Below are 27,114 nucleotides of genomic sequence, written 5' to 3'. Positions count from 1 at the left end.
AAAACAGATTAAAAATGCTTTAAACAATAAAATAAAATAAAAACCAACTGTCAATACCGCCTGATAGGAGCGTGATCAAACTTATGATAGCCTACATCATTATTGAAGAGTTGTACCCCTCACATAATGCAAACCTCTTATTTATATGTTGAAGTGTCAACTACTTGACTACAATTGTTCTGACACCTTAACAAGACACCATTGCTGTTTCTTCTACCCCTTAACCTTGAAGCAATCTGATACTGGCATAGAACCTGAAAGAGACTTATTTGAATGTCTGCTACATCCTCCCACATCCTTCCTTAACACTCTTACTAAATAAGATTCATGGTACTCCTGTCAGCCAAGTTTTTTTTCTCTCCCCACACTGCTTTGCCATCTAACTGAAGAGGAGATATTGAGAACTTGAAGGCTTGCACACTATTTTGTGATGTTTTGGTTGGCCTAATAAAAGGTATTGCTCTAATATGGATTTATGAATTTTTAAAAGATTAATTTATTGATTTGAAAAAAAGATTTGCAATGGTAGGCAGACCTGATCTCCAAGCAGCTTATTTTCTTCTTTTGTCCCGACAATTTTTCAGTACAAAAATTAACAAGAAATGTTAAGCTACCAAATCTAAATACTGTGCTAGATCCGTGCCAATAAACATTCTGCGGCATTCTAATTAAACACTTCTGATGGCTTAAGGTTTCCTCCATGTCAAGCTGTTTATGTTGACAGGGCACTGTTATGAACTGCTTCATCAGATTTAATCAAAAACTAAATTTGTTCCTCTAGCCCTCAACACCCCAGCAGTAGGGGATGTTTGTTCTGGAAGGAATTTCAAACAGAGAAATTAAGAAATTACCTGGTGATGCTGTGAGAGCCATCACTCCATAGTAAGAGAAAGCACCAGCCTCAAACTTCATTCCCTCTTTCCCAGCCTCCACTTCCACTTTCCCCTGTGGAGAAAAGATGACAATGTTCCTAGTGGGTTCAAAAGTATTCCTGCTTTGAGTTAATGTTCATCCCTCATTTGAAGTTTAATAAGATCAACATGTGAGGCAGATAAAGCTTTTTTTTTTTTTTTGAAAAAAACACAATTTCTTTTTCCATTCATATTCAGTGTTCTAGATACTGCAGTTTCTCAATCATGCACAAATAAATCACAAATATATGGGTAAAAATAATTCTTCAAGATTCTGAATACTTGAAGAAGGCTACACTACATGTATAATATAATCTTTTCAGGGCCTCTGTATAGTTTCATTGCGCAACATATTGTCATAGAATGTTTCAGGTAGCATTTCATGGAAGAGCCCCGACACACACACACATTGCAAATCCATCATCTCAACTTAGTACTAGATGGTTCCCTGTTCTGCTGCCTTATCACCCCATTTTATATGAATGACTAGCAAGAATGTACACTTGCGGCACTGGTGTGGTTAGAATTGCTATCCTATAAAATACCCTGTAACATAACAACAGGTGAACAGGAATCTTGAACTAATGCCAACATTCTGCTACTGTAGGAGCCATTGTAGGTGGACAGAACAGATCCTGTCATCCATTTTTCTTATATTATCTCCAAATTAAAACTGTACTGCATATAACCATGCATTGATTTGCATTTTTTCTCATGCAACATCATAATATTTTCATACTCAGATAACAATGCAACTTCCTGAAAGCTGTAGCAATGCAACTCTTGCCAGATATATTATTTCTAAGAAAGACTAGAGGGGTGAGAGAAACAAGCAAGTACCACTCATGCATGCCAAGTCCAGTTACCTAACCCAAGTGAGAAGAGTGAATATTAGATAAAGGGGCATGCTATTCAGCAGCTGACAAAAAGCACAATTTTAATGAATTAAACTTGCCCAATTTATTTTCAGAAATATGCATTGCATCCTATGCCAACAGTAAGGACAGGTCTACACAGGTACATCCCACGCTACTGGTTCAACATATTGTAAAGCCCATGGTGTGAGAAGGAGTACCCAAAAGAGGCAGCAAAACATTATGCACAATTCTGCAAACATTATAGGCTTTGCCACTTATCCCCACAGCACACCATTTAGGGAATAGTTGATTTCAGTGTGAATGAGGACAGATACTATTGGCCTTGTAGAAAATCAGCTAAACTGGGTTCTAACATTATTCTCCAAGTAAAAGCAACCTGCATCATGCAGACAGCCATTTCTATATTGCCCTACATATAGGGATCCAGAAGAAAAATGCTATTAACTAACCAGTTTACCTTATTTGTTTCAGTAATTGCTACTCATTATACTCACAGTAATGCTATAACAACTTTTGTAGTGTTAATCAGGAAATTATTCAAAGCAAAAACAGACAATGCTACACCAGGTGTGGCTACTCAAAATGGGTACAATTCTCTCTCTCCCACCCGACAATTCTCTCTAATGCTTTGGCAGTCTAACTTTTGCCATGACGTCATCTTGTTGCGTGTTCCCAGTCCTACATCACTGGCTGTTGCTGGTGGGGGCAACAGTGATAAGTCTGGCAAAAAGCTGCCCTTTTCGACATATGCTCCCTTTCAATAATTATATCTCAATTTCAATACCTTTAAAATAAACATAACATATTCAATTTAAATTGTCTCCTTTTCTCTTTTGTCACTAATTTTACCATTTACTTAATCATATTCGCAGAAGCTTAACGTTTCCTAATCATGCACTTTCTTAGGATTCATACAGCTTATAATATTTTTTCAGATAATCTTTAAATTTTCCCCAGTCCTCCTCAATTGTTTCTTTATCCAAATCTCGGATTCTGCCGGTCAGTTCAGCTATCTCCATGTAGTCCATCAACTGCGTCTGCCAGTCCTCCAGCGTGGGCAAATCTTGTGTCTTCCAACTCTTTGCAATGAGTATTCTTGCTGCTGTGCTAGCGTACATAAACAAAGTTCTATCTTTCTTTGACATTTTCTGGTCCACCATGCCCAACAGGAAGGCCTCTGGTTTCTTAGGAAAGGTATACCTAAATACCTTTTTCAATTCATTATAAATCATTTCCCAGAAGGCCTTCACTTTTGGGCAGGTCCACCAGAGATGGAAGAAAGTCCCCTCTGCTTCCTTACACTTCCAACATTTGTTGTCAGACAGGTGATGCATCTTGGCTAGCCTGACTGGGGTCATGTACCACCGGTATATCATTTTCATAATGTTTTCCTTCAAGGCACTAGATGCCGTGAATTTCATTCCGGTGTTCCATAACCTTTCCCAGTCTTCAAACATAATATTATGTCCAACATCCTGTGCCCATTTTATCATAGCAGATTTAACTGTCTCATCCTGTGTGTTCCACATAAGCAGCAAGTTATACATTCTAGATAAAATCTTGGTCTTTGGTTCTAACAATTCTGTCTCTAGTTTCGATTTCCCCTCCTGGAAACCAACCTTTTTATCCATTTTAAAAACCTCTTGAATTTGAGCATAATGTAACCAATCTCGCACCTTGTTTTTTAATTTGTCCTGGCTCTGCAACTTCCAACCGTCTCCAATTTTTTCAATTAATTCCCAATATTTCGGCCAATAGGCCTCCATATTGGGTCTTTTTCGAGCTTTGGCCTCCACCGGTGATAGCCACCTCGGTGTTTTACTCTCTAATAAGTCTTTATATTTCATCCAGACTGCAAAAATCGCTTTTCTGACAATATGGCTTTTAAACAATTTGTGAACTTTAACCTTGTCATACCATAGATATGCATGCCAACCAAATGCATTATCAAAACCTTCCAGATCTAGGACGTCGGTGTTTTCTAGCAAAAACCAATCTTTCAGCCAGCAGAAGGCTGCAGCTTCATAGTACAACCTCAAATCCGGCAGGGCAAACCCCCCTCTTTCTTTTGAATCAGTTAATATTTTATACTTTATTCGGGGCTTTTTGCCCTGCCAGACAAACTTAGATATATCCTTCTGCCATTTTCCAAAACATTCCTCTCTGTCCACGATCTGTAGGGTTTGAAACAAGAATAACATTTTCGGCAATACATTCATTTTAATTGCTGCAATCCTTCCCAACAAGGAAAGTTTCAATCTTGACCAAATTTCTAAATCCTTCTTTACTTCCAACCAGCATTTTTCATAATTGTCCTTAAATAAATTCAAATTTTTGGAAGACAAATAGATCCCTAGGTATTTCACTTTCTTTACCACATTTAATTCTGTTTCTCTCTGAAACCCCTCTGTTTCTGTAAGTGTCAAATTCTTGGTCAAAACCTTGGTTTTTTGTTTGTTCAACTTAAACCCCGCCACCTGACCAAACTCAGATATAAGTTCAAGAACTCTTTTTGTACTGGATTCTGGCTCCTGCAATGTCAAAACTAGGTCATCTGCAAAAGCTTTAAGTTTATATTGTTTCACTCCGACCTCTATCCCTTGTACCAGCCGGTCCTCCCTTATCATGTTCAATAGCACCTCCAGGACTGAAATGAATAAAAGAGGGGATAGAGGGCACCCTTGTCGTGTCCCTTTTTCAATTTTGAACTCCTCCGTCACCACATTGTTCACTATTAATTTGGCCTTTTGCTCTGAATAAATTGCTCGTAACCCATTTTCAAACCCCCGCCCCACTCCCATCCCTTCCAAGTTTTTCTTCATGAACATCCAAGATATATTGTCAAATGCTTTCTCCGCATCAACAAAAATTAACACCGCCCTTGTGTTCCTGTTAGTTTGTAAAAGTTCCAAAATATCGATGATGTTTCTGGTATTCTCATATAAATGTCTACCAGGGAGAAAGCCTGCTTGGTCTTTGTGAATTACTTCAATTAAAACTTTTTTAAGTCTACTTGCCAAAATGTCTGCAAATATTTTGTAATCCACATTCAGGAGTGAGATGGGGCGGTAGTTCTTGAGTTGAGTCTTTTCAGATTCTATCTTAGGTATCAATGTGATGAACGCTTCTTTCCACGTTTCTGGTGCCCTCTTCCCATCCATGATCTGGTTGCATACCTCCAACAAGGGTTGTGTTAAATAGTCTTTCAAAGTCTTGTAGTATTTGGAGGTAAGCCCATCCGGGCCTGGAGATTTGCCTAGTTGCATGTTCTGAATGGCACTTTCAATTTCCTGGGTGGTTATTGTAGAGTTCAAGATTGATCTTTTATCTTGAGTTATTTTTGATAGTCCATTTGTCTTTAAAAAATGATCTATCTCTGATTCTTTCTGAGGCCCCTGTACATAAAGTTCTTTAAAATATCTGTGGAAGCACTTCCTAATTTCCTCTGGTTTCTGCACCGTTCTTCCTTCAATCTCTAGATTTGTAACTGTATTCAACTTTTGTCTTTTTTTCAGCTGCCAAGCTAGCAGCTTTCCACATTTATTTGCTGATTCAAAGGATCTTTGCTTCATCTGTTTTATTTTCCATTCAATCTCCTGATTAATCAATTTTGAATATTCTGCTTGATGGAATTTAATTTCTCTCAACAGATCCTTTGACTTTGGTTTAGTTCTCAATTTTTTCTCTCCTTGATGTATTTTCTCCAGTATTTTATCTTTCTTTCCATTCCAGAGCTTCTTCTTAATTGTATTCTGTTGTATCAGAAACCCCCTCATGACAGCTTTGCTTGCGTCCCAGATCGTTCTTTTTTCTACTGTAGTATTCAAATTTATCTCAAAATAGTCCTTTAATGTTTTTTGGGCCTTTTTCACAATCTCTTGATCTCTTAAAAGAGTGTCATTCATTCTCCATCTGAAGGAACCGGTTTGAGTAAGTCTGAGATCTAATTTCAGAGCGTTGTGGTCGGAGCATGTTTTTGGGCAGATTTCCACCTTTTTAGTCTTGGGTGCCAGCCCCCTGGAGGTCCAGATTTGGTCGATCCTTGACCAGGACAGGTGGGCCTCAGAGAAGAAAGTTCCTTCTTTACCTAGGGGGTTCTTTGTCCTCCATATATCAATCAAATCCAGATTGTCAGTCATTTCAAAGAAAGTTTTAGGCAGTCTGCCGTCTGATGTTAGATTTTGGTTATAAGACTTATCCATATGTGTAGACACCACTCCATTCATGTCTCCCATCATTATGATGTTAGCATAGTCCAGATAGTCCAGCAGCGTCTCATGCAGCTTCTTGAAAAATTCTGATTTCCCGTCGTTTGGAGCATAAATTCCTAGTATCAATATTTTTTCTCCTTGGGTCTGGATTTCAATTGCCAGAATTCTTCCATATTCATCTTTGAATAAAAATTTAGGTATCAGGCTCTCCTTAGCATAAATCACCACTCCTCTTTTCTTTACCTTGTCTGAGGAAATAAACTCTTGGCCTAGTCTTTTGTTGACCAAAACTTTCCTGTGGAGCCTGGTCACATGGGTTTCTTGTAAACAAATAATATCCAATTGTTCTTTCTTCAATATATGAAACAGTTTCCTTCTTTTCTCCGGGGAATTTCCGCCATTTATATTCCAACTGAGTAGCTGCAGAGACATCCTGAACTATTCTGTTACACCTAGAGCGGTGTATCTTCTTTTTCCTCTAATTCCGAGGGTTTAGGCGTCCCTCCGCCTGCTGGCAGAGTGGGTCCTGGTTTAAGTATAGGCCAAAGGGCTGCTGCTTCTTTTTGGAGATCTTCTCCGTGGTCGTGCTGGAACTTTTGTAGATCCTCTGGTAATCTTATTTTAACCTTCTTCTGTTTGTAAGTAAATGATAGTCCTTGTGGGAACTCCCACCTATAAGGGATTGAGTTAAGTCTCAACAACTTAGCCAATTCTGAATAGGTGGCTCTCAGATCCAATAGCTGTTTAGGAATATCTCGGTAGATTTCCACCCTTTTCTCTTGTATCTCAATTGAGTTTTTGAAGTGTAGGCCTAATATTTTGTCTCTCTCCTCTCTTGATCTCAAAGCTATTAGACAGTCTCTAGATCTATCTTTTCTTACCAATCTTCCCAGTCGAAAAGCCGATACTATTTTAAAATCACTTTCTTCTTTTAAGCCCCAGAACTTTGAAAATTCTGTTGTCAAAAATCCAATCAAATCTTCTTGTTCGATTTCTGGGACCGCCCTAAGCCTAAGATTAGTCTCCCGGTTTTTCAGTTCCACCAAAGAGAGATAGGTTTGTTGGTCCCCTATCTGTTTATGCAGAGGCTTGACTTCTGCTTTAACTTCCTCAACCTCTTTTTTAGCTGATGTTGCAATTTCAACGGCTTCCCCTGCCAATTTACGGTTCTCTTCCGTTGCTCCTTGCAATTTTTCAATTGCTTGGGTGTGTTGGGAAACCTGATCTGTCAATTTCTGGATCGAGGATGTAGCTTGGTCAATTTTTGTTGATTGGTTATCAATTTTTTGATTTAATGTTGACAATTGTTCCAAAACTTGTTTCAGTGCTGCCTCTGCTCCTCCTGATGCCATATCTTCCTCTTCAGATTTTTCAGGCTTTTCACTTTCTACTTTTTGTGTTGCAAGCACAGCAGGCACTGATAGTCTACGTCCCTGAGTTAAAGTTGTTTGCAAAAGCTGTGCCTGCTTTTTTGCTTTTTCTTTTTCCTTAGCTTCCTTAGCTTTGGCTGCTCTTGTCTTTCCTGTACCACTCATCAGTCAATGTTCAAGGTCAAATGTTGTAATCCCGTGGGAAAGACAAGTCCAAATTTATAAACAGTCTGGAGAAAGAAAGTAAGCAAAAAAACTTTTCCCAGGCCTTTGTTATCCAATGTCCTCTAGGGGGAGTGCCACCAAAAGTTAGTAAGAAGAAGGTAACTTTTCCGCCATTAAAGTTTCCGTTTTCAAAAACAATTTTAAAAGCAAGTTAGTTCCAAAACACTAAGAAAAAAGTCCTGCAGAGCACTTTAAAACGTTTAACAATGTTCCAACAAGGTGCCTGCAATTGTATCCACTCAAACTAAGTAAGCCCAAAAGTTGCACTTCAGTTACAAAAGTATCTGGAAGTTTGTAACAGTTCCGCAGTCAAGCAACTTCACCCGGCCACCCGAAGATTTGGGGTTAGAGTCTTCCCTCGCCCCATGGGGGACCGCTCCAAGTCCAGTTTAAACTGTATTTTTTCTTCCTTTAAGAATAGAATTTCAAGTGTGCACGAAAGTCCCACTTTAAAGCCTTAAAGCTTCCCTGTTCACAGCGCTTTCCGCTCTTTAAACAGTCTGCTTTGATCTTATAAGCAGTGCCGGAAGACGGACTTCCTCTTTCTCGTCTCCCGGTTTCAGCCAAATTTCTTCAAGTTATTGTAACAAATCTTAAGTCCTTACTCACGGGTTTGCTGTTTCAGAGTAGTATTTTTTGGAAGAAAGGTCAGCGCTCATCCGTGACAGCCGCGCGGCTTCGCCTCCGCAGAAAGAGCGATGAACTCACAGCACCGCTCCCCCTCCTTCACTCCGGAGCCCCTTACGGGGTCCCTTCCGCGAATTTGGGGTCGCTCCAGGTGCCCGCCGAGTCCCACGGCCACGGACTCTCTCTGTCCGTGGTTTTTCTTGATGGGTTGCCGCTGCGCCGTAGCGAAACAACCCTTTTCTGCGGTGCCCCTCTTCAGAGCTCGAAGAGGTCCGCCATCACGGTTTCGCGCCGCCTCCGGAAGTCTCTCAATAATCATTTCTAATTTGTCTCCAAGAACATTTAGGGCCTTAACAGTTCTTAACTGACTAGTAGAAAAGAAAATCAAGGCCATCTGTGCTATCTCACATACAAGTTCTGCAGCAACCCAGCTCGATGAATGTTTTAATGCTCTAGTAAAGAAGCAGATACTTGTTCCCCTCTCCCCTAATAGAATATTTTGAGTGTGTGTGTGTCCATCTCCACCTCCCCACTAAGTACCAAAGAGATCAGTAGGAAGGGGAGTCTGACAGAGAAAGCAGGAAAGTGAGATGGATTGTATGACTGAACAGCAACACATAATTCACCATTGGGGCGGGTTTGAACTATTGCTATCCTGACAAATTCTTTTTATGTTACGCATCACATTCCAAGAGAAAGTTGCTATTGTTGGAGAATGCCCACCTATTAGCTGATGTAAAGAAAAGTGGAAGAAGTGTTTATCACATGAGAAAAAAACTAATATACTAACTGACTAAACAAAGTATCCGAAAGGAACAAAGGATGCATTCCTCATTTTAACTTTTGTGACCTTGTCCCCAAGAAGCTTGAGGAAAAGTACGCTAGACATACACCACATTCCACAAGATTCACATAAGATGCTACACAAATCACCTCCTTCCATGAAGCAAAGCTACAAAAAGTAACTATCCATATGGTTATAAGTGCACAGGATGACTCCTATAGTTAAGGTGAGTCTGTCATTATAAGCCTCAATATTCTTTAGCTTATAAAATGGGGTATGTCTGGCTGATAACTTCAAACTTGCCATACATGATATAGCTATGAAAGTGCCAAATTTCAAACCGATAAGATTCAAATTGCCACAGACATAGTTTTAAAAGTGCTGAAAACTGAACTTTGACCGTTATTACCAGTTAAATCACCACCCCACCCCACAATTTTGCTGAAAGCCGTGACTGATTTAGTCAGGCTTGTTCAACATCCCACATTTTTGTTGGTTTGGCAACGTTCTAATCAGTGCAAATGTTATTACAGTTTTCCTGACCCACTGAAATCTATGGAAAACAAATACTGGCAAACTATTACCCTGCACGACAAAGCAAAAGTGAAGCTAAGATTTTGCCAGAAGTGCAGTGTCTGCAGAGGGAGCCACCTAATTTTAATAGGCATAGCACCTACTTTGCCACCACCTGCAATGCCTATTCATATAATTATAAAATATAACATCGGGGTACAGATGATAGATAAGGGCTTGTCAATTCATGTTGGATCTCTGGGTGCATTTGAAAGCATGGGTGACTACATACCACAATCATGCAGACAGCCCCCACAGCTCCCCCTTCCTATATGACAGTGTGGTGCAGTGGTCAGGAATCATCAACCTTTGGGGGTCCACAGACATATTTAGAAACCCCACAAATGCACACACTTCACTGTAATCCAATCGCACTGCAACTCTATATATACTTGAGCCCACAGTGAACGCCACACACTGAATCTCCCCTCACAAATATCCTCCAAAACACACTGAACCCCCATTCCCACAGGAGGTTTGCCAGGACAGTGACCCACCCCCAATATTGACTCTCACAACAACTGTGTGAGGTCGACCATGTGCAAAAATAGTGATTGCATCAATGCGACACACATGCCAGCTACTAGAGGGGACCACATGCCACAACCACACATGTATTCTGCACTGCAACCCTGAAGAGCGCGGACCCTCCAGTCCAAGAGCTGGATGCAAATTCCCTGCTTAACCCTGCTTTTTTGCTTTATAAACGTTACTGGAAATTGTAAAAACATGTACCAAACACAAAACGTTTTCCAAGAGAAATATATGTACAGATGTTAAGACTTTTATCCAGCCATCCACATGGCATCAAAACAAACTTGGAAAACCGTTTTACATTACAAATTCAGCTCACATTCACGATGTTAAGATAATTTCTGAATAGTAGCTGCTCCAACTGAGACAGAAGGCAGATTACTGTACTGCAGTTACCGTAATAAACAATAAAACTTAACCCTACTTAATTTTATCCAGCCTGAGAACTTCCATGGATTCTTCACCACTGAAATGGTGAGCAAAGCAGTGGCTCAGGGAAAATGCCAACATTACGCAAAAGAACCACCCCACATGGAGCCTGGAGGAGGAGGTGGCTATAGATCAGACCTGGCCCACCAATACAGGAAGCCAAACAAAGAAAGAGCAGACGTGGAGGAGGAGGAGGAACAGGCTGAGAGCTGCAACTCTTGTGGGAGTGGAAGAAGAAAGCCCAGGACAAGAGGACTGAAGAGCTGCTGCATCACGCAGGGCACCAGCTTCCCATTCCTTCCTACAGCTGGGGGGGGGGGCAGGGTGAGATGATCAGTCTTCTATAGTAATCATTCACATGTAAAGCAAAGTGACCTTTGCTTCAGATGTGAATACATTTAAGGGTGACTTATACTCCAAGGGCAAAGCAGAACAAGACATTAGCAAGTCAGTAGGTGGTGCTGTTCTCTTAGTAAATATAATCGTCCAGAAATGATGGGAAAAGGCAATGCTAGGCTTCAGCGCTGACCACACGTAGCAAACCACCCAAAAAACCTTTTGCCCAGCCTAAATGGTAATATACCTTTTGGGTAGGGAGCATATTTTGCAAAACCTCCCTTTGAGCTTGTTTGCTTCTTGCTTATTTCCAATCTCTTCCCTGCTTTGGTGCCATTTTCATTGTCTAGTAGGACTTCACTCTCTGGCTGGGATCATGCAAGGAAAATCAAGGATCATGCAATGAATGTAATTACAAGCCAATCAGATTTGGTTACATGATGATGTCATTAACAGTAACCAAAGACAATTAAAAGTACAGTTTGTACATCCTCACGATCAACCAACTCGATAACTATTAGCCTTTACGTCATTTGGACCAACAACCCTTTTCCAGTGCACTCCCCAAAATTGTCAAAAGAGGGAGCTAATTTTTGCCACTGCTGGAACAATTCACAAAAGCACCCTGTATCCACCTTGTCCCTAGTAAACACTATTTGTTTGCTTTCCATTATTTCCTTAGAAATTTTAATTACACATATATCCTTTTTCACTTCAGAACTTACTAATATTTAATACATGCCTTCACTAATTTTCATCAGAAACTCCAAGCAAAAGAATTTGAACATAAACACTACTGTACTAAAGGAAAGTTGAAGTGCTTCACTTGATGGCTAAGTGGAAAGCTAGAAAGCACACTAATAATATAATCAGCAGTTGTTTGAATGGCTTTTAAAATGTAAATAGTAGACACAGGCTGTTGTGTAAGCTCTGATTCACGCAAATAGCAAAAAAAATGCTACAAGAGTCCCAATCCAAGTCAGAGGTTCCGCACTGGCTACTTGTTTTTGGTTTTTTTAAGCCATTCACGTTTCTAATTTTACCCTAGTGTACTTCATCTAGTTTTGTCCTGACATGCATATCGCAGTCAGGCAGAAAAAAAGCAAGCCAAGCTAGGAACCCTGTCTCCCTTCCCATTACAAGCTCTAAGCCAGCCTTTACCAACCTATGGTTCTTTAGATGTTGAACTACAACTCCCATTATCCCCAACTATTGGCCCAGCTGGTTGGAGCTGACAGGAACTGTAGTCCAACAACATCCAGAGAGCTGAAAAAGGCTACTCTAGGTAGTATATAGAATATAGTCACTGTTGCTGAGATGTTGCTCAATTTTGCTGCAGGAGAGAAAGATGCTTATATATTCATAGACCTGACCTGTAAAATTAGAACGAAGTAATCAACAGGCTTGTTTCGCTGATAGAGGTAGCATTCAGGGGCTTTCTTGTTCTTCTCATCATACTTCAACTCCTGAATCACATTGGGATGCTTCAGTAGCCTTAGGAGAATCTTTTCAGACATCTGGGATGGGCCAAATGCTTCAACCTCTGAAGACACAAACACAACTTGACATTTACCCCACGGTGCATTAGATGACTCACGTGGATCACTACTTTGTATCCATTACACAAAATACATTTGCAGACCTAATTTTCGGGTTTTGAAGGCAAAAGTGATCCCCTTATTAAACTGCTCAGTAATCCCACAGTTAGTCTAGTGACCACCTCAGAACATATCCTAATATTATTTTTATCATGAAGCAAATAATCACAAAATCAGCCCAGAGGCCAATTTTGTGATGCACATCCAGTTCAAAGAAACACATAGTTAATTTTAGCCCCAGAAATGCAGACTTTCTCTTTCAATTAAGTTAGTTTCCAGATTGTGGTAACAGCAGTTTCAATTTAGAGAGATGCAACAATATGAAAATTGTATTAAGGCTATTTAGAAAGCCGGAATCACTAAAGGTTCTTCTTGAATTGTGAATGAAAGTATTTACTGCAGTTACTGGAGGCTTTTAATATTTGCTTTTTATAGGCCTAGAAGTCCTATATGTGTTTACTTCAGCTCAGTCACCACACAAAACAGAAAAAGGGGCCAGTGAGCCTGATCCAAATAGGTCTGTGATCCAAACAGAATAGCAAAAGTGAGACCATTTTCAAATAACTAGGATTACAGTGGCTGTCACACAATGCTTTCTCCAGTTTTTAAATCTTACTATTTGACACTTCCACAAGGATAAAACTAAAATATTCTCAACATGGGGCACAGTTAATAGTTAATACAGTGGTGCCTCGCAAGACGAAATTAATTTGTTCCGCGAGTCTCTTCGTCTAGCGGTTTTTTCGTCTATTAGCGGCTTAGCGGATTAGCGCTATTAGCAGCTATTAGCGGCTATTAAAGGCTTAAGGGATTAGCGGATTAGCTGCTAAAAGGCTATTAGCGGTTTAGCAGCTTAGAAAAAGGGGGTGGGGAGTGAAAAAAAATCTCAAGACTCGCAAGACATTTTCGTCTTGCGAAGCAAGCCCATAGGGAAATTCATCCTGCGAAGCGCATCGAAAAACGGAAAACCCTTTCGTCTAGCGGGTTTTCCGTCTTGCGAGGCATTCGTCTTGCGGGGCACCACTGTATATTGAAATGCAAAGCACCAATCTCAACATTTCTGCTATATATTTATTCATATTGCTCAAACAGTCTAAATATACTATCTTAAATGGCTCTGAGCAGAATTAATATTTCAAATCTAATACATCATGTCTTCTTACAAAAGCATACAAGCACTAGAATCATAAAGGCTGCTTTTGGAGTCCGTGTGTAAGGCATGGAGCATTCTGTGCAAATTAGTTTAAGAAAGATATTGTACATTTATTCTCTGTAAATCCAACACTCCCTCTCTGGGGAGTCTTCCTCTTGAAGTTGCATTAGCAAATGGGTCCCAACTACAAGATTCCTAGAACATAACTGATATATAACTTCAGCCAACATACTCTCATGTGAATTGCTCTCTAGAGCACAATTTTCTAGAATGAAAGTGATATTCAGAGACAAAAGCTCTTCTAATCCCTAGACTCACTGCTAAGGCTGCCCAAGAATCAGCCAAACTTCTGGACAATGTTAGACTGCAGACATCTGCCCATTCAAAAGAGGGTCAGGATTCCTTTTTTAGTCTAATAGGCTACTATCATACCCAATGATAGGAATTACAAACTAATATTACAAATCTCCTGAACAGTAGGCATTTAAAAACACCTATAAATCCAGGAACAGCTTGTAGATAGAAGGTTGCATTCTCACTCTTGATTCCAGATGCTCTTCCAATAAAAGACACTTAGCATCACAAACTATTTAATGAAGGGTCCACGATTATATCATTTCCTGAGCTATTTCTTCTGAGAATCTATTTGCTAGAAGTTAGGGCCTGTGTGTGTGTGTGTTACTTGTAGTTCTGGGTAACTCATGGCCAACTTTTTAATTTAATGAACAAAAGAAGAGGAAGGACAGGAAAGGATGCTTAATTCCCTTCCCATTGGGCATTTTATTTCTCAAAATTCCTCAACAAACTCCTTTTGTCCTGCAGGATAAGAGAGAGACGCAGAAACAAATATTTTGAAAGGAAAAACAGCCAATAGGGAAGGGGTTAAGTACCCCTTTCCTACCCACCCTCCGCTTCTGTTTACAATACCCAGTAACAGCTTCTCATTAAATTGTTTCTGTTGCCAGTTTTACTTGTGATTGCTGTTAATTTTATGATGCCGATTGGTTTATTTTGTTTCAATTTTTTATTGTTAATAGTGATTTTAATGTTATTGTTTGCTGCTCCGGTATTCTTGGCCCTAGGGTTGTTGGCATCTGTCTGTCTCGAGAGACAATGGAGTGTGGGGGTGAAGTCAAACTGCTGCACTAGCAGCACTAAAATGACTCCCACCAGAGGTACTACCCCTCCCCTAACACTCCATACATACCCAACTGACTAAAGGGGGGGAACTGCAAATAATACAGTAAATAAATAAAAGTCACAGAAAACTTCCACAGATTTATATAATTGCAGGGTTGGAAGGGACCCCAAGGGTCATCTAGTCCAATGCCTTGCATTGCCGGAATCACGGTTAAAGAATCCCTGACAGATGGTTCTATGTAACATGAAACTTGGCCTTCAGTCTGTTGGAGTCAAAACATGTACAATGTGGCACTTCTACATATCCCCATCTTCCAGATCCATCTTTAATTTAAGTTACTGACCCTCCTTCTCATTAGTGTCCTGGAGAGCAAGTGTCAAAACCGAATAATGAAGGGAATTAAAACCAGGGGGGGGGGGAGAGAGACAAGAATGGCATGGTTTATCACTCTCTAGGACCCATCCTTTGTGTCAGCTTGCAATGTCCCACCCACCGTATCAACACACTCTACTAGCAAATCAGCTCTTGGACCCCGGAGTGATCAAACTGTGATAAGCCACACTTGCCTGTTGCTAGGAAACGGTGCATTGCCAACAGCAACTGTGGTGATATTTTAACCTTCATTTCGCTGTCTGTCTGTTTGAAGGCAGAGAAGTCCTGCTTTCTCTCTCGATGGGCTACTTTCTTTTTGGTCTTGTTATCAGCTGGAGATGGAGAAATAAAACAATAATTCAATCAGGGTCCAACATGAACACTGGGTGACACTGTTTAGAAACAGGAATAAGCACACATACATTACGCCATTCTCATAAAATAAAAACTCTTGAAGTTACGAGCACAATCACTGCAAACTGCAATCAACAGCACAGGAAGAATCTCATGCACCTATGTGAAGATCCGTTCATCTACTTACAAGATTTTGGGGTTATTTAGCTCCTAACACCTGAATAATTGCAAGCATTTAAGTTCAAGTTATAGAGTGAACAAACTTATGACTCTGTTTTCATGCTGTGCTCAGAACGTAAAAATCAGCCAAAAGACTTCCTGTATCAGCACAAAGGGACACCCTGTGCCAGAAGTCATCAGTGCTGCTCTATAAGCAGCACTGTAATGTCCTTATACATTACACAATAACTCTACAATGGAAGTATTTTGGGAAAGAGTTGATGTGAAAGAAACAACTCACAGATCCTGAAGATCATTAGGAGTGGATTTATTGCTCTCATACTTATAAATATTTAGTGCGGACAAGAAAACTGTATCAGGTTAGGTGAATTTAATAGATTTTATGAACCAAGTGGAGGAAAGTTGGCCCTGCTGCCTATTAGCCAGGACTGAGATACTTACAGCAATATAGGAATGCTTAGTAGCCAAGTATTGTAAAAGTCCTATGATTTTATTTTTTAAAAATGTTGTTGGCATCCATTGATAGACAATGGGGTGCACCTTGGGGAGGTGAAGCCAAACTGCTGCATTAGCAGCTCCGAAGTAACCTCCCTGGGGCGCAAGCTTAGACAGTGTGTATGGAGGTCCTGGGCTGCCTATACGACAAGACCTCCTCCCCTTTCAGCCTCACTGATGTGATACAAAGGAAAGAAAAGCAATGTGCTTGGCAACAGGATTTGCCAGAAGGCAGAATACAAGGCGCCATCCAACCATCTTAGGGACTCCACTCTGGATTTGTGTAGGGTTCACTCCTTAGCATTTCTTCTCCCAAAGATATCCTGCAAAGCAGTGGAGGTTTAGGATCAGAGTTTTCCTTCTCCTAGATGGGCTACCTTCCCCTGCAGCACGTGCAGAAAATGCATTCTTGACCATTGGACCTACTATTGGTCTTGTCCGCTCAATCCACCAGAGCCTGTCTTCATATGCAGGGATGTCCCTAACTTATTGAGGGTTTGAGACCCATTGGTTACCCTCACCTGGTTTAGCCACAAGTCGAAGCCTTATCATAGTGCTGCTGTCACATGCTGACAGCTTTTAGGAGTCACAGGTGAGAGCTGAGTGCAGGATGAGGACCAAAGATGGACAAACTATCCCACAAGGAGCATGACATGTCCTCCACCAGAGGCACCACCTCTCTCCTAACACCCCATAGGAAATGAAGAATGAACCAAATAGGAAATGAAGAAAGTTGTAATGGACAAATGTTTAAAAATCGAAATAGTTACAGAATAATTGCTTTCTCTTTATGGTAAAAATCAAACCTAACATTTTTAAGTGGAAACCCATGATAATTCACAGAAGGGCTTCCATCTTTTCCTGCATCCTACACACACAGGAATTATGTATCATACAGATAGTGAAGTTCCATTTATGCTTTTTCCACTTCCCCTGTAAAGAGTTCTGCTGAATGACTGGAACTCAGATATAGCAAATGAACAATTCCTCTCCTTATACCCTCACTTTTTCCTTCCTTTTTAAAGTTACAGTGGGGTGAGGGACAAGAGATCATGCCAATAAGAATGAACCTTCTTCCCACCCATCCCCTTGTCTTCCAAGGGGAACGGGCAAAAGATGGAAGAGGAGTGATGGATCTCTTGTCTTATTTCAACATTCTTTATTAAGGGAAATGTCTGTAAAAGTAACACAAAATTATATATGCTAAAAAGATAACACCCAATGTGATTATATTTAAAAAACACTACAATATTTAGCCACAGTATACACACAGTGCATGCAAATTAAAACAGTCACTTTAAACAATACTTAACATCCAGTACAATAAAATACACACAAAAATATAAAGAAAAAAACATAAAAATATCACAACCATAGGAAAACTTACTAAATGCTGTTTGGTACTTTTCTACCACTGCTTACCTAAACAGATTAAAAAGTAATCTACCCAACAGGGTATATATCTGGTTATCCCCTAAACCAGCTGTCTCTAACTAAATTAAATTTTAAGAGACCAAATTACAACTCCACCGTTTTAAAGCAAGTTTTAGGTTTTATTACAAATAGATGTATATATGCTTAAAAAGTGATAAAGCAAAAGGGGAGATATTATGTGCTTTTCCCAAGTAATGGTTTTCATGTAATAATGATGTTTTGAGTACCAACAGTTTTTATTATTTATAATCGTGTACATAGTTTCTTATAGTGAGTTTTAATGCTGTCTAGAGTATAGGGATGGAGGATAAGTTCAACTAGTCAGCATTTTCAGCAAAGTGACACAATTTACTTCTCCAGGAGTAATATACAGATTGCAGCATAATTATTATTTAGATTTTGTATGTCTCTGACTTTGGCAAAGGGGTTTTTGGCTCAAGAAACACATCAAAATGCATTAGAAACAAGAACGATGTATTTTGGGATAAAATACATTTAGAAATGTAGGTTCACATTTAAATAAAAAAAATATGCAGATTCATGTAGAAATGGGCTGGAATAGACTTATGAAAAAACATATGCAAAATTGACACAGATCAGATATCCATGAATGTGTCCACCCCAATTTGAGGGTTTACACTGTATACATTGGCTTTGTGTATATTACAGTTAAATGCTGTACTATTTGTTTAAATACATTTTTTAAGCACTGAGTTTTTTCTTTTTATAGTGTGTAATTCTGTATTATTTTTACAGGCACTTTCCTTCATTTACTTGAAGTGTGATACGAACTATATATTGGGCAATTGCCCTATTTTGGTGCTGTATTTTTCTAATGTTGTTATTGATTCTCTCTATTTGTGTTTCTGAATCAATCTCCTTCCTATGCTGCGGATAGATTCTTCTTCCCCCAAATAATTGAAGGTTGCTTAAAAGAGAGATTGCTGTTGGGGTGTTTACACTCACTCCACTTTTGCCTCTAGTAATGAGACTTTGGAATTGTTTCAAATACGGGCAAAATTTGTTTCACCAGAGGTAACAGTGCAACAACACTCTTGTCTGTCTCTAGCCTATAGTATAGAAGTTTGGAAGAAATTGTTAAGATTGCTGAGTGGAGCACTATTCACCCCAGAGAATGCCTGTCAGTAGTAAAATGTTCTGATAGGCTAAAAGAAAATGTTAGAAAAGACTGCCTGTCATGACAGAGGGGTCTGTGGATGACAAGCACTTTTAATTGGAGTGAAGTTCCAATTCTACTTCATAGAACTTAAGCAATTTATCTCAAAAATAAACAAGATAGGGAACTTTATTTGAAGGAAGGCTCCAAACTATTTTGAGGGGGGAAATCATGGGGATTAATACTCACTGTACAGATCTGTTTCATCTAGAATCTCAGATTTGATGATCTCTTCAATTACATCTTCCAATGTAACAATGCCCAAGACTTCATAAAAAGGATCCCCTTCCCCTTCATTGTTCACCCGCTGCACTATTGCCAAGTGAGATTTACCTGCACAGAGTAGTAGACCAAGAAATTAGAAATTATAGCAGAATCACTAGCCAGCCGCTGTCAAAATGACATGGATGGATCCTGCAATGAAACAGCAGATGGTTAAAGGGATACTGTCAATCTAAAATACAGTTATATCTGAAAGTTCATAATGATTATTAGAATCAGCATAAAGCTGTTTGCAGGTATAACTTGTATGTAGTTGGTCCAAAAATTATAACAGGTGATATTTATAAAAGCAAGCATTCTGCGGCAACCTTGTATTGCGTTAAGCCTCCAGGCTGTCAGCTGGGAAGAGCCCTAGCCAGAGGTGAAATACTGGCCCCTGGACTAGCAGGTCTAGACACAGTGGCAATGGCCACCAGCCAGGCGCAGTCATAGTCACCAGGTCCAGAAATCATGGACCCCATGGACAATGGGGGCCACCAGAATCAGCTCAGTTGTGAGTCTCTGACCCTTCTTCACCATTTGTTGGAACTCGCAAAATGGCTGGGAGGCATATAGTAGGCTAGCTAGTGAAATGGATTTTAAGACATCTGTTCCCCTGGCTAGCTGCACATGGCAGACACATGAGATAGACCTGCAGCCGAGTATTTTCAGGTGTGGCAAAGAGAACCACCACTGACTGTATGTCCCAAACTATCCAGCAGCATCTAAAACGCCCTCAGACTCTGCTGCCACTATGCTTCTTTTATGATTCTGCAACTCAACCCATCTGCCATGTTATACTTCAGGCCTGCTAACTGTTCAGCTTTCAAGGAGAGCAGGTTGTATTCAGCACAACTGAAAAGGCTGTTGGCCTCAGTACCCAAGTCCCACCAGTTCGTTTACATATGCGTTTGCCAATGTTTTGTCTGTGTGAACCAGCAAGTGCATGCCCCTGATCTCCAACATCAAGAGATTTAGACTGAGCTGAACTGCACAAAGTTCACCAAGTTCCAAGACACTGATATTCAGCAGGGACTTGTCCACATTTCCTGAACCACTTGACGGCTGATGCGAGCCCCCACCCCATCCATAAACAGAAGGGAATGAACAATAGTCAGACTCTCTCACACACTCCCTAACACCGTAGCCAACAAAGATGAGAAACAGAGCATAAAAGCGCTTGAAAGGAGAGGAAAAGTGATGGTAATACATGGGGCAGCTGAGAACCCTAACTGTCTTTGACCGCAGGCAGGTTCAGACTAGGGAGGAGGCAAAAAGATTTCTGGGCTTTTCCTGCCAAGTACAGCAAGAGGAGTCATCCTCATTCACTACCAACAGGTAAATTTCCAATTTGCTTTGGGAAATTTTCTGATGGCCCCTGTGATCTGAATTAGCGTGTTTATTTTTCTTGTACTTAGTAAATAGAGGTAGAAATCTTGAAACTGCCAAGCTTGACTAATATTACATTTCCAGCTGCAATCCATTCATTATCACTAATGAACTTATGAAATAGAAAATGTTTCACCTCACCTCACTGACTGTAGCTAAGATGATAATTATTCCTAGTTTACTAACATTCCACATTAGCAAACACCAGATGTATTGTATTATACTGTTCATTTGCAAACAGATGAATTCAATCATATGCAGAATTAAAAGCAGCGCAATAACTTATTTTAACACAGGCAAGTGACAGCCAGTATACTGTCAACTACCATAATCGAACAAAGAAGCTTAGATATGCCACTCTCAGACATTTTTTGTTAGACCTATTTTTTATACTTCAAATAAATCTATTGATTATACAAATGGTGGGAATTTTAATGCCACAGTTTTACAAGGGGGAATCTTCATTACAACAAACATAGAATCATATAATTGCGGAGTTGGAAGGGACCACAAGGGTCATCTAGTCCAACCCTCTGCAATGCAGGAATCTTTTGCCCAATGTGGGGCTCAAACCCATGACTCTGAGGCTCAGGCTCTACTGATTGAGCTATTCTAGCTGTCAATGATCACTGGTAAACCAAAGTCAATCCAAAGCTTATTAACCATGCAGCAAATTGCACTAAACTATAGTGTCAGAGAGTTCACTAAAGAACAGTTAAACTACCAATTAAAGTCTAGATAGTCTCACTTCAGATGATTCATTTTCCTAGATACTAAAGGACTAAAAAAGAAGCAAACAAACAAAACATCTGCACGTCATTGTGTAAAGAATTGCAGGGCTGTAAGGCTGTAATCCTGCACATACTTAACCAAGGAATAAGTCTCACTGAACTCAGCGGTACTTCTGAGAAAATACCCATAGTCTGGGAAGTAATCAAAACAGTCTGATTGACTTTTATTAAGCTCATTTGTAGACAATAGGAAATTGGTGGAAGAAGCTGAGATTTACTAAACTAACAAGCATTCAAAGTATTCCATCCAAACTCACTCATGGTCAAAGAATGAAGCTATCTTGGAAAAAAATAGACCAGGGAGGGGACCCTAACAACTGACATGAACACTGCATCAGGTCAAACCAATTCAGCTTGGTAAGCTTCACATCTGCTTTCCCAGGGACCTAACATAATCAGTTAAAAACAAATTCTTTGTGAATGCTGTCTGTCTAAAGCTAAATACTTTTGCTATTCCCAGCTTGTGATCATTTAAAAGGAATTTTCCAAAGCAAGGTCTAATATTAGACTCAAAATGAAGTTTCCATTCCACTTACGCGATATTCTCACCAAAGTAACTACTACATAATCTGATTGTCTTGGAGCTACTCGTTTAGATGCAGATGGACATACTTCAAATACCAACTCCACAGCACCAGCAAGACTTATCTTGAAGAGACCTTGTTTTTCAATGAAGATCATTATTAGAACAATGATTTGTATTTTTAATTATGCACATGCTAATAAACAGTTCCAAAGTATGGAGGATGGACAAATTACTTCCTTGCTCAATTATAATATTACCAATCTACATTCCAAGTACTGGAAGTTCTAATCAAAGTTTGTTATGTGACTGTAGATCTAATTTTTACCAGCCTGATCATACACCACCAAAGTCAGAAAATATTTTACCACCAGAAGACTATAAATTACAGTTGTGGTAGTTTTGAATATCAACTGCATTTTGGTTTTCACATGGCTAGATAATATATAATATGTAAAGTAAGTACAGTATGTCAGACAAGCTCTATTAAGTTTAACCAGTCCTAAGATCTTCCATATTAAATATGAACATTTCAGCATGACACTTCTGTGGGTTTTTTACCAGCATAAAAAGGCAAAGTAAGGAAGACCAAAAATTTATATTTTATTCAAACCCACAATCTCCAATAATAATCACTTCATTTTGTTACTGTGTGAGCTTCAGCTCTTTCTATATCAGCTACAACTTATACATAGCTCTGTCAGTAGAGCATGAGATACTTAATCTCATGGGTCGTGGGTTTGAGCCCCATGTTGGGCAAAAGAGTCGCGCACTGCAAGGGGCAGGACTAGATGACCATTGTGGTCTCATCCAACTCCACAACTCTGTGATAGCTTTCTAGGAATCAAAACACAATGTGTGTTAAGATACCATTGTATTTTCCATTCAATTACAAATATATTATTTTTGTAAGAATTACAGGATTATCAGAACCAAAGGTCACAAAATATATTGCCATGCTAATAATTGTGTGTTGAGGTTATTGCTACAGTTTGTGTATGTTGTACACTGGTACCTTGGTTTACGAACTTAATCCATTCCAAAAGTCTGTTCTTAAACCAAAACCATTCTTAAACTGAGATGCGCTTTCCCTAATGAGGCCTCCCGCCACCGGTGCCCTTCCACCATTCGGATTCTGTTCTTAGACCAAGGTAAAGTTCTCAAACCAGGACATTATTTCCGGTTTTGCGGAGTTTGTAAACCAAATTGTTCTTAAACCGACTGTTCTTAAACCAAGATACCACTGTAACTGGTCAGTGAGCTAACAGGAGAGTGGTGACTTTAGATGACTACACCTGATACAACAACGTACACAGCAGGAATTCTCTGCACACTTGAAACCAGTGGGGCTTAATTTACAAGTTCTTATGTATATGATAGGATGCTCATAATGTAATTCAAAGACTCAAGAACAGCAAAATTATGTGTGTGTGAATGTAGCTGAATTTCAATGTGACTATGTAGGATTAATTTTGGTTTACAACTTTTAATTGATTACTATCTTAGGCGTCTTTAGGAGAAACAGCAAATTTTGATCACAGGACTGAATTATCTGCTACTACAGGATCTCTGATAGGAATCCTACCATCATGGATCTGAATGGATGGTTTCAAGTATTATCTGAATATTAACCGACAACTTCCAAGTTCCTTTTCTTTCAATTTCTTTAGAGTCCCTAATATTTATCTAAGTTAATGAGTTTTATAAATTATTTATTATAATTATATTTATTTTTGTGTAAAGGACCCACCAGGCCAGTGCCTGTTGGCCTGTATAAACAGAGGCACAATTTAGAGACTAGCAAAGAAAAAGACAACGTTCATGATTATTTTCCAGAAACAAAGACATCAAAAACCAAAAAGAACCTAGGCCACTAAAACTACCAGTATTTAAGTGCAACACGAGAAGCTCCAGTTATTTAAATATGTTTACATATGGACTATTTCCCCCCCACTTCCATTTTTTTTTATCCTGTACATGAAGAAAGCATAATTCATTCCTTTATTATAGGATGTCATCTCTTCTGGGCACATAGTCACTGGATTTAGATGCGTGTTTCACTAAGATGTGGGAAACTGCAAAATGAATGCAGATACGGCTTTCAGCTTCAATAGAAAAGCCTTTCATAACTGATACAAGCATTCACATTACTGATTTACATTCTTTTGGTAGAACAAACAATACCAAAAATTCTGCACCACTGAAAACAGTAACTGAGGAGAAAATATGGTTCAGAAAGCATTGGTCAAATTATTTTTATGTAACTGCAACAGCCTGTGGAAAGCTTCTAATTTAACAGAGCAATCCTAGACATCTGCTCAGAAGAAAGTTCAATGGTGTTTACTCCCAACAACTTAAGCAGCACAAGATTTCAGTCTAAAAGACATAGTTGATAATGTAGGTTGCTTAAATGACCAACTGCTTTAAACACAACAGATTTCCTACATGGATAGCAGTTCTAGATATGAAAAGCATTCAAATCAAACTACTTGTTGATCTTAACTTACAATCTACATAAGGTTTTCAATACAGGAGTACTTTCAAAGTAGCAAAAGTGTCACATATGAACCAACCTTAGCCTGCTAGGTAGGCAAATAAATATACACAAGACATACATTGAAAACCAAGGGAAAAGGAGAGGCAAATGTACAAATGAGTGTTATATGGATAATTTATTTGTTAGAATGCAAATGCCACAAAGGATTTTCACAAATATTTCTTCAAGAATAGTTGTTCATGGAAACTGATGTTCAACACAAATCATGCAATCACAATGCAATTCATTACTGTCATGAATTGTGCTCATGAAAAAGAACTTCAACATTCAAAGTAAATGAAACTAATGTTACATAACACATCACTCATTTCATCAGAAGATCAACAGAACATGCAAATCCTTTATTATAAATAATACATTTACATTTGCCTTCAAATATAATGTAACTGTAATTTGCATTCTAATAAATGATCCACACATTTTGAAGTTTGTCACATTGCTTTCTATTGGCACTCTCTGAGGTCTGCCTCCCTCTTCCTTTTAGTGTTGCACTTCTTTCCTTCTAATTTTTACATAAACCAACATAGCTTTCCTGTAGTAACATAAGGGGGAAAGTAGTGTGGGTCCATAGAACCTCACAATATTAAAGGAATCTTCACCAGGTCTTCTACATTAATCAATGATAATTATCATTTTGAAGCTAGATAAAAAGCTGTTCACCACTGTTAATCACGAAGCAAGGACAGCTGCCTTGCAAGGGGTTGGACTAGATGATCCTCAGGATACCTTACAACTCTACAATTCTATGACATCAGCTTCAAATCTTTGCAAGTTCTGAATACTTGTCAAACGTAGGTTTGGCTGACTATAGATTCATCCAGATTTGTCTGGATGTTGCCACGCAAAGTATGCCAGCAATCACCAGTATTTGATATATGTTCCACTAGACAAAGGCATCAATTTAACTCCCGCATTACATGCTACAAACAACAGTGAGACAAATGGAATTTGATGCTACTTTATTTGTCATGCTTAATAACAGTGCACTGAACAGTACAGTACGGCACAGAACAATGGAGATTGCTCCAGTGGATAAAGTTACCACTGCAATGGATCTTTAGTAAAGGTAAAGGGACCCCTGACCATTAGGTCCAGTCGTTGCCGACTCTGGGATTGCAGCGCTCATCTCGCTTTATTGGCCGAGGGAGCCGGCGTACAGCTTCCGGGTCATGTGGCCAGCATGACTAAGCCGCTTCTGGCGAACCAGAGCAGTGCACAGAAATGCCGTTTACCTTCCCGCCGGAGCAGTACCTATTTATCTACTTGCACTTTGACATGCTTTCGAACTGCTAGGTTGGCAGGAGCAGGGACCAAGCAACGGGAGCTCACTCCGTCGCAGGGATTCGAACCGCCGACCTTCTGATCGGCAAGTACTAGGCTCTGTGGTTTAACCCACAGCGCCACCCGCATCCCTCAATGGATATTTAGCAGTGTTTCAAACAGTAACTGCCAGCCACAGCAAAAGGGATTTGTCTCTTTTCCTACTGGTCTTTGGACTGAATTCAAAATATAGCCCGCATTTTCAAGAACCATAGCAAAGTAGAGTAAATTATCAGTACCAGTTGTTGCACCCAGGATGTTATCCTATTTGAAACATCTGTAGAATTTTAGCGCAAATTAAGAACTCTCTATCACACTACCCATAAACTTTCGCATCCATTTCTGGACAGCTGTCCTGTTTGCCAGGACACAGGCCAGATATTTGTTTCATCATTTCTTTTGAGTTCAGGCTGAAGAGTCACTTTGGTGTTTCATGAACCATATCTCTGGCAGGGAGACAATGTAAAATTTCTTTCCTCTGCCTTTCCTTCTCTTGCCATATTTCTTGAGTGATGGGTTGTAATCCTCAAGTCAGACACTTTGCTGGAAAAAAGCACAGAGAAAGTTAAGTGACAAAGAACAGTAGATATTGTCTCACATACTCCTAAAAAGTAAGGAAAAACTAAAGATGTCAACATGACAGCAAGTAGATGAACCCAAGGGACACCTTCTGCAACTCATATGCATACTTCTGTTCAAGGACAGAGATGGAAGAAGCAGGAATGGGTGGGGGGGAGTGAGGTGAAAGTGGAAGAGCAAGGCAAGGAGAGCCAAGTAGAAAAGAAACTCAGCTTTGTGAAGAAATAAATGGTGAGGGTATATCAATGAGACACAAAAACAAGTAGGATAAATGTGGAATTATGGTTATTCTGATTCAGATATCATCTGATATCATATTGTGATATCATTATGATTCCTCCCTCCCTTCCTCTCCTTTAATTATTTCATCCCAAAGCCATGTATTATATGTGGTCAAATGTCCCTTTCCAACTGAACTGCCAAAATGGTAGTTCATGACAAATATAGAAGGTTAAACAGCACAACATAGTTTTGCTTACCAGGAGTTAAATATCATGAGCAGTGCTGTCTCTTGTGCTGGCCTTCTCTGTCTTGTTGCAAGCTGTAAAGAAGTACAATGCTAGCTGTCCAGGTCTTAGGGTTCTGATCTCTCAGGAACATCAAAGAGGTAGGTTCTTTGAAGAAATGGTCTCCATGCTTACACTAAAAAGATGCTCAGAAAAAGTATTTGTACTTGGCTTCAGAAGTTACAATGATGGCTGTCCCCGGTGGCTATGCAGTGGTAGACAGTACTTTCAGTGCTCATGCTTATACAGTTTCTATGAACTTGCAGACAAAATTAGTATATCATAGTCTAGCAGAAGGTAGGAACCCTTCTAAAGAGGAGCTGCTGCCTGCCTGACAGGCATTGTTACAGGGGAGAGCCTGCAGGAACCATTAAGGACATGCTTTTCCACCTGCTTTGCCCACCCA

At 39.6% G+C, this 27,114-nt stretch overlaps 1 protein-coding gene across 3 annotated transcripts in view; it reads right to left on the bottom strand.

Annotated features, from left to right (window-relative positions):
• Positions 1-27,114, bottom strand: part of CNNM2 (cyclin and CBS domain divalent metal cation transport mediator 2) — a 123,935-nt gene that overhangs the window by 18,144 nt on the left and 78,677 nt on the right. For 2 of the 3 annotated variants that reach the window (XM_083441530.1, XM_083441528.1), the window contains exons 2-5: positions 18,972-19,115; positions 15,337-15,474; positions 12,252-12,421; positions 852-945 (exon numbers count right to left, since the gene is read on the bottom strand). In XM_083441530.1, coding sequence (XP_083297656.1) covers positions 852-945; positions 12,252-12,421; positions 15,337-15,474; positions 18,972-19,115 — 546 coding nt within the window. Of the gene's footprint in view, positions 1-851; positions 946-11,045; positions 11,247-12,251; positions 12,422-15,336; positions 15,475-18,971; positions 19,116-27,114 lie in introns of those variants that run through there. The other variant, XM_083441529.1, reaches the window with a different exon arrangement.

Source organism: Podarcis tiliguerta (assembly GCF_965153285.1).
Source record: "Podarcis tiliguerta genome assembly, chromosome: 5".
Lineage (NCBI taxonomy): Eukaryota > Metazoa > Chordata > Lepidosauria > Squamata > Lacertidae > Podarcis > Podarcis tiliguerta.
The sequence above is the reverse complement of the archived record's forward strand: the minus strand, read 5'-3'. Positions and strand labels throughout refer to the sequence as shown.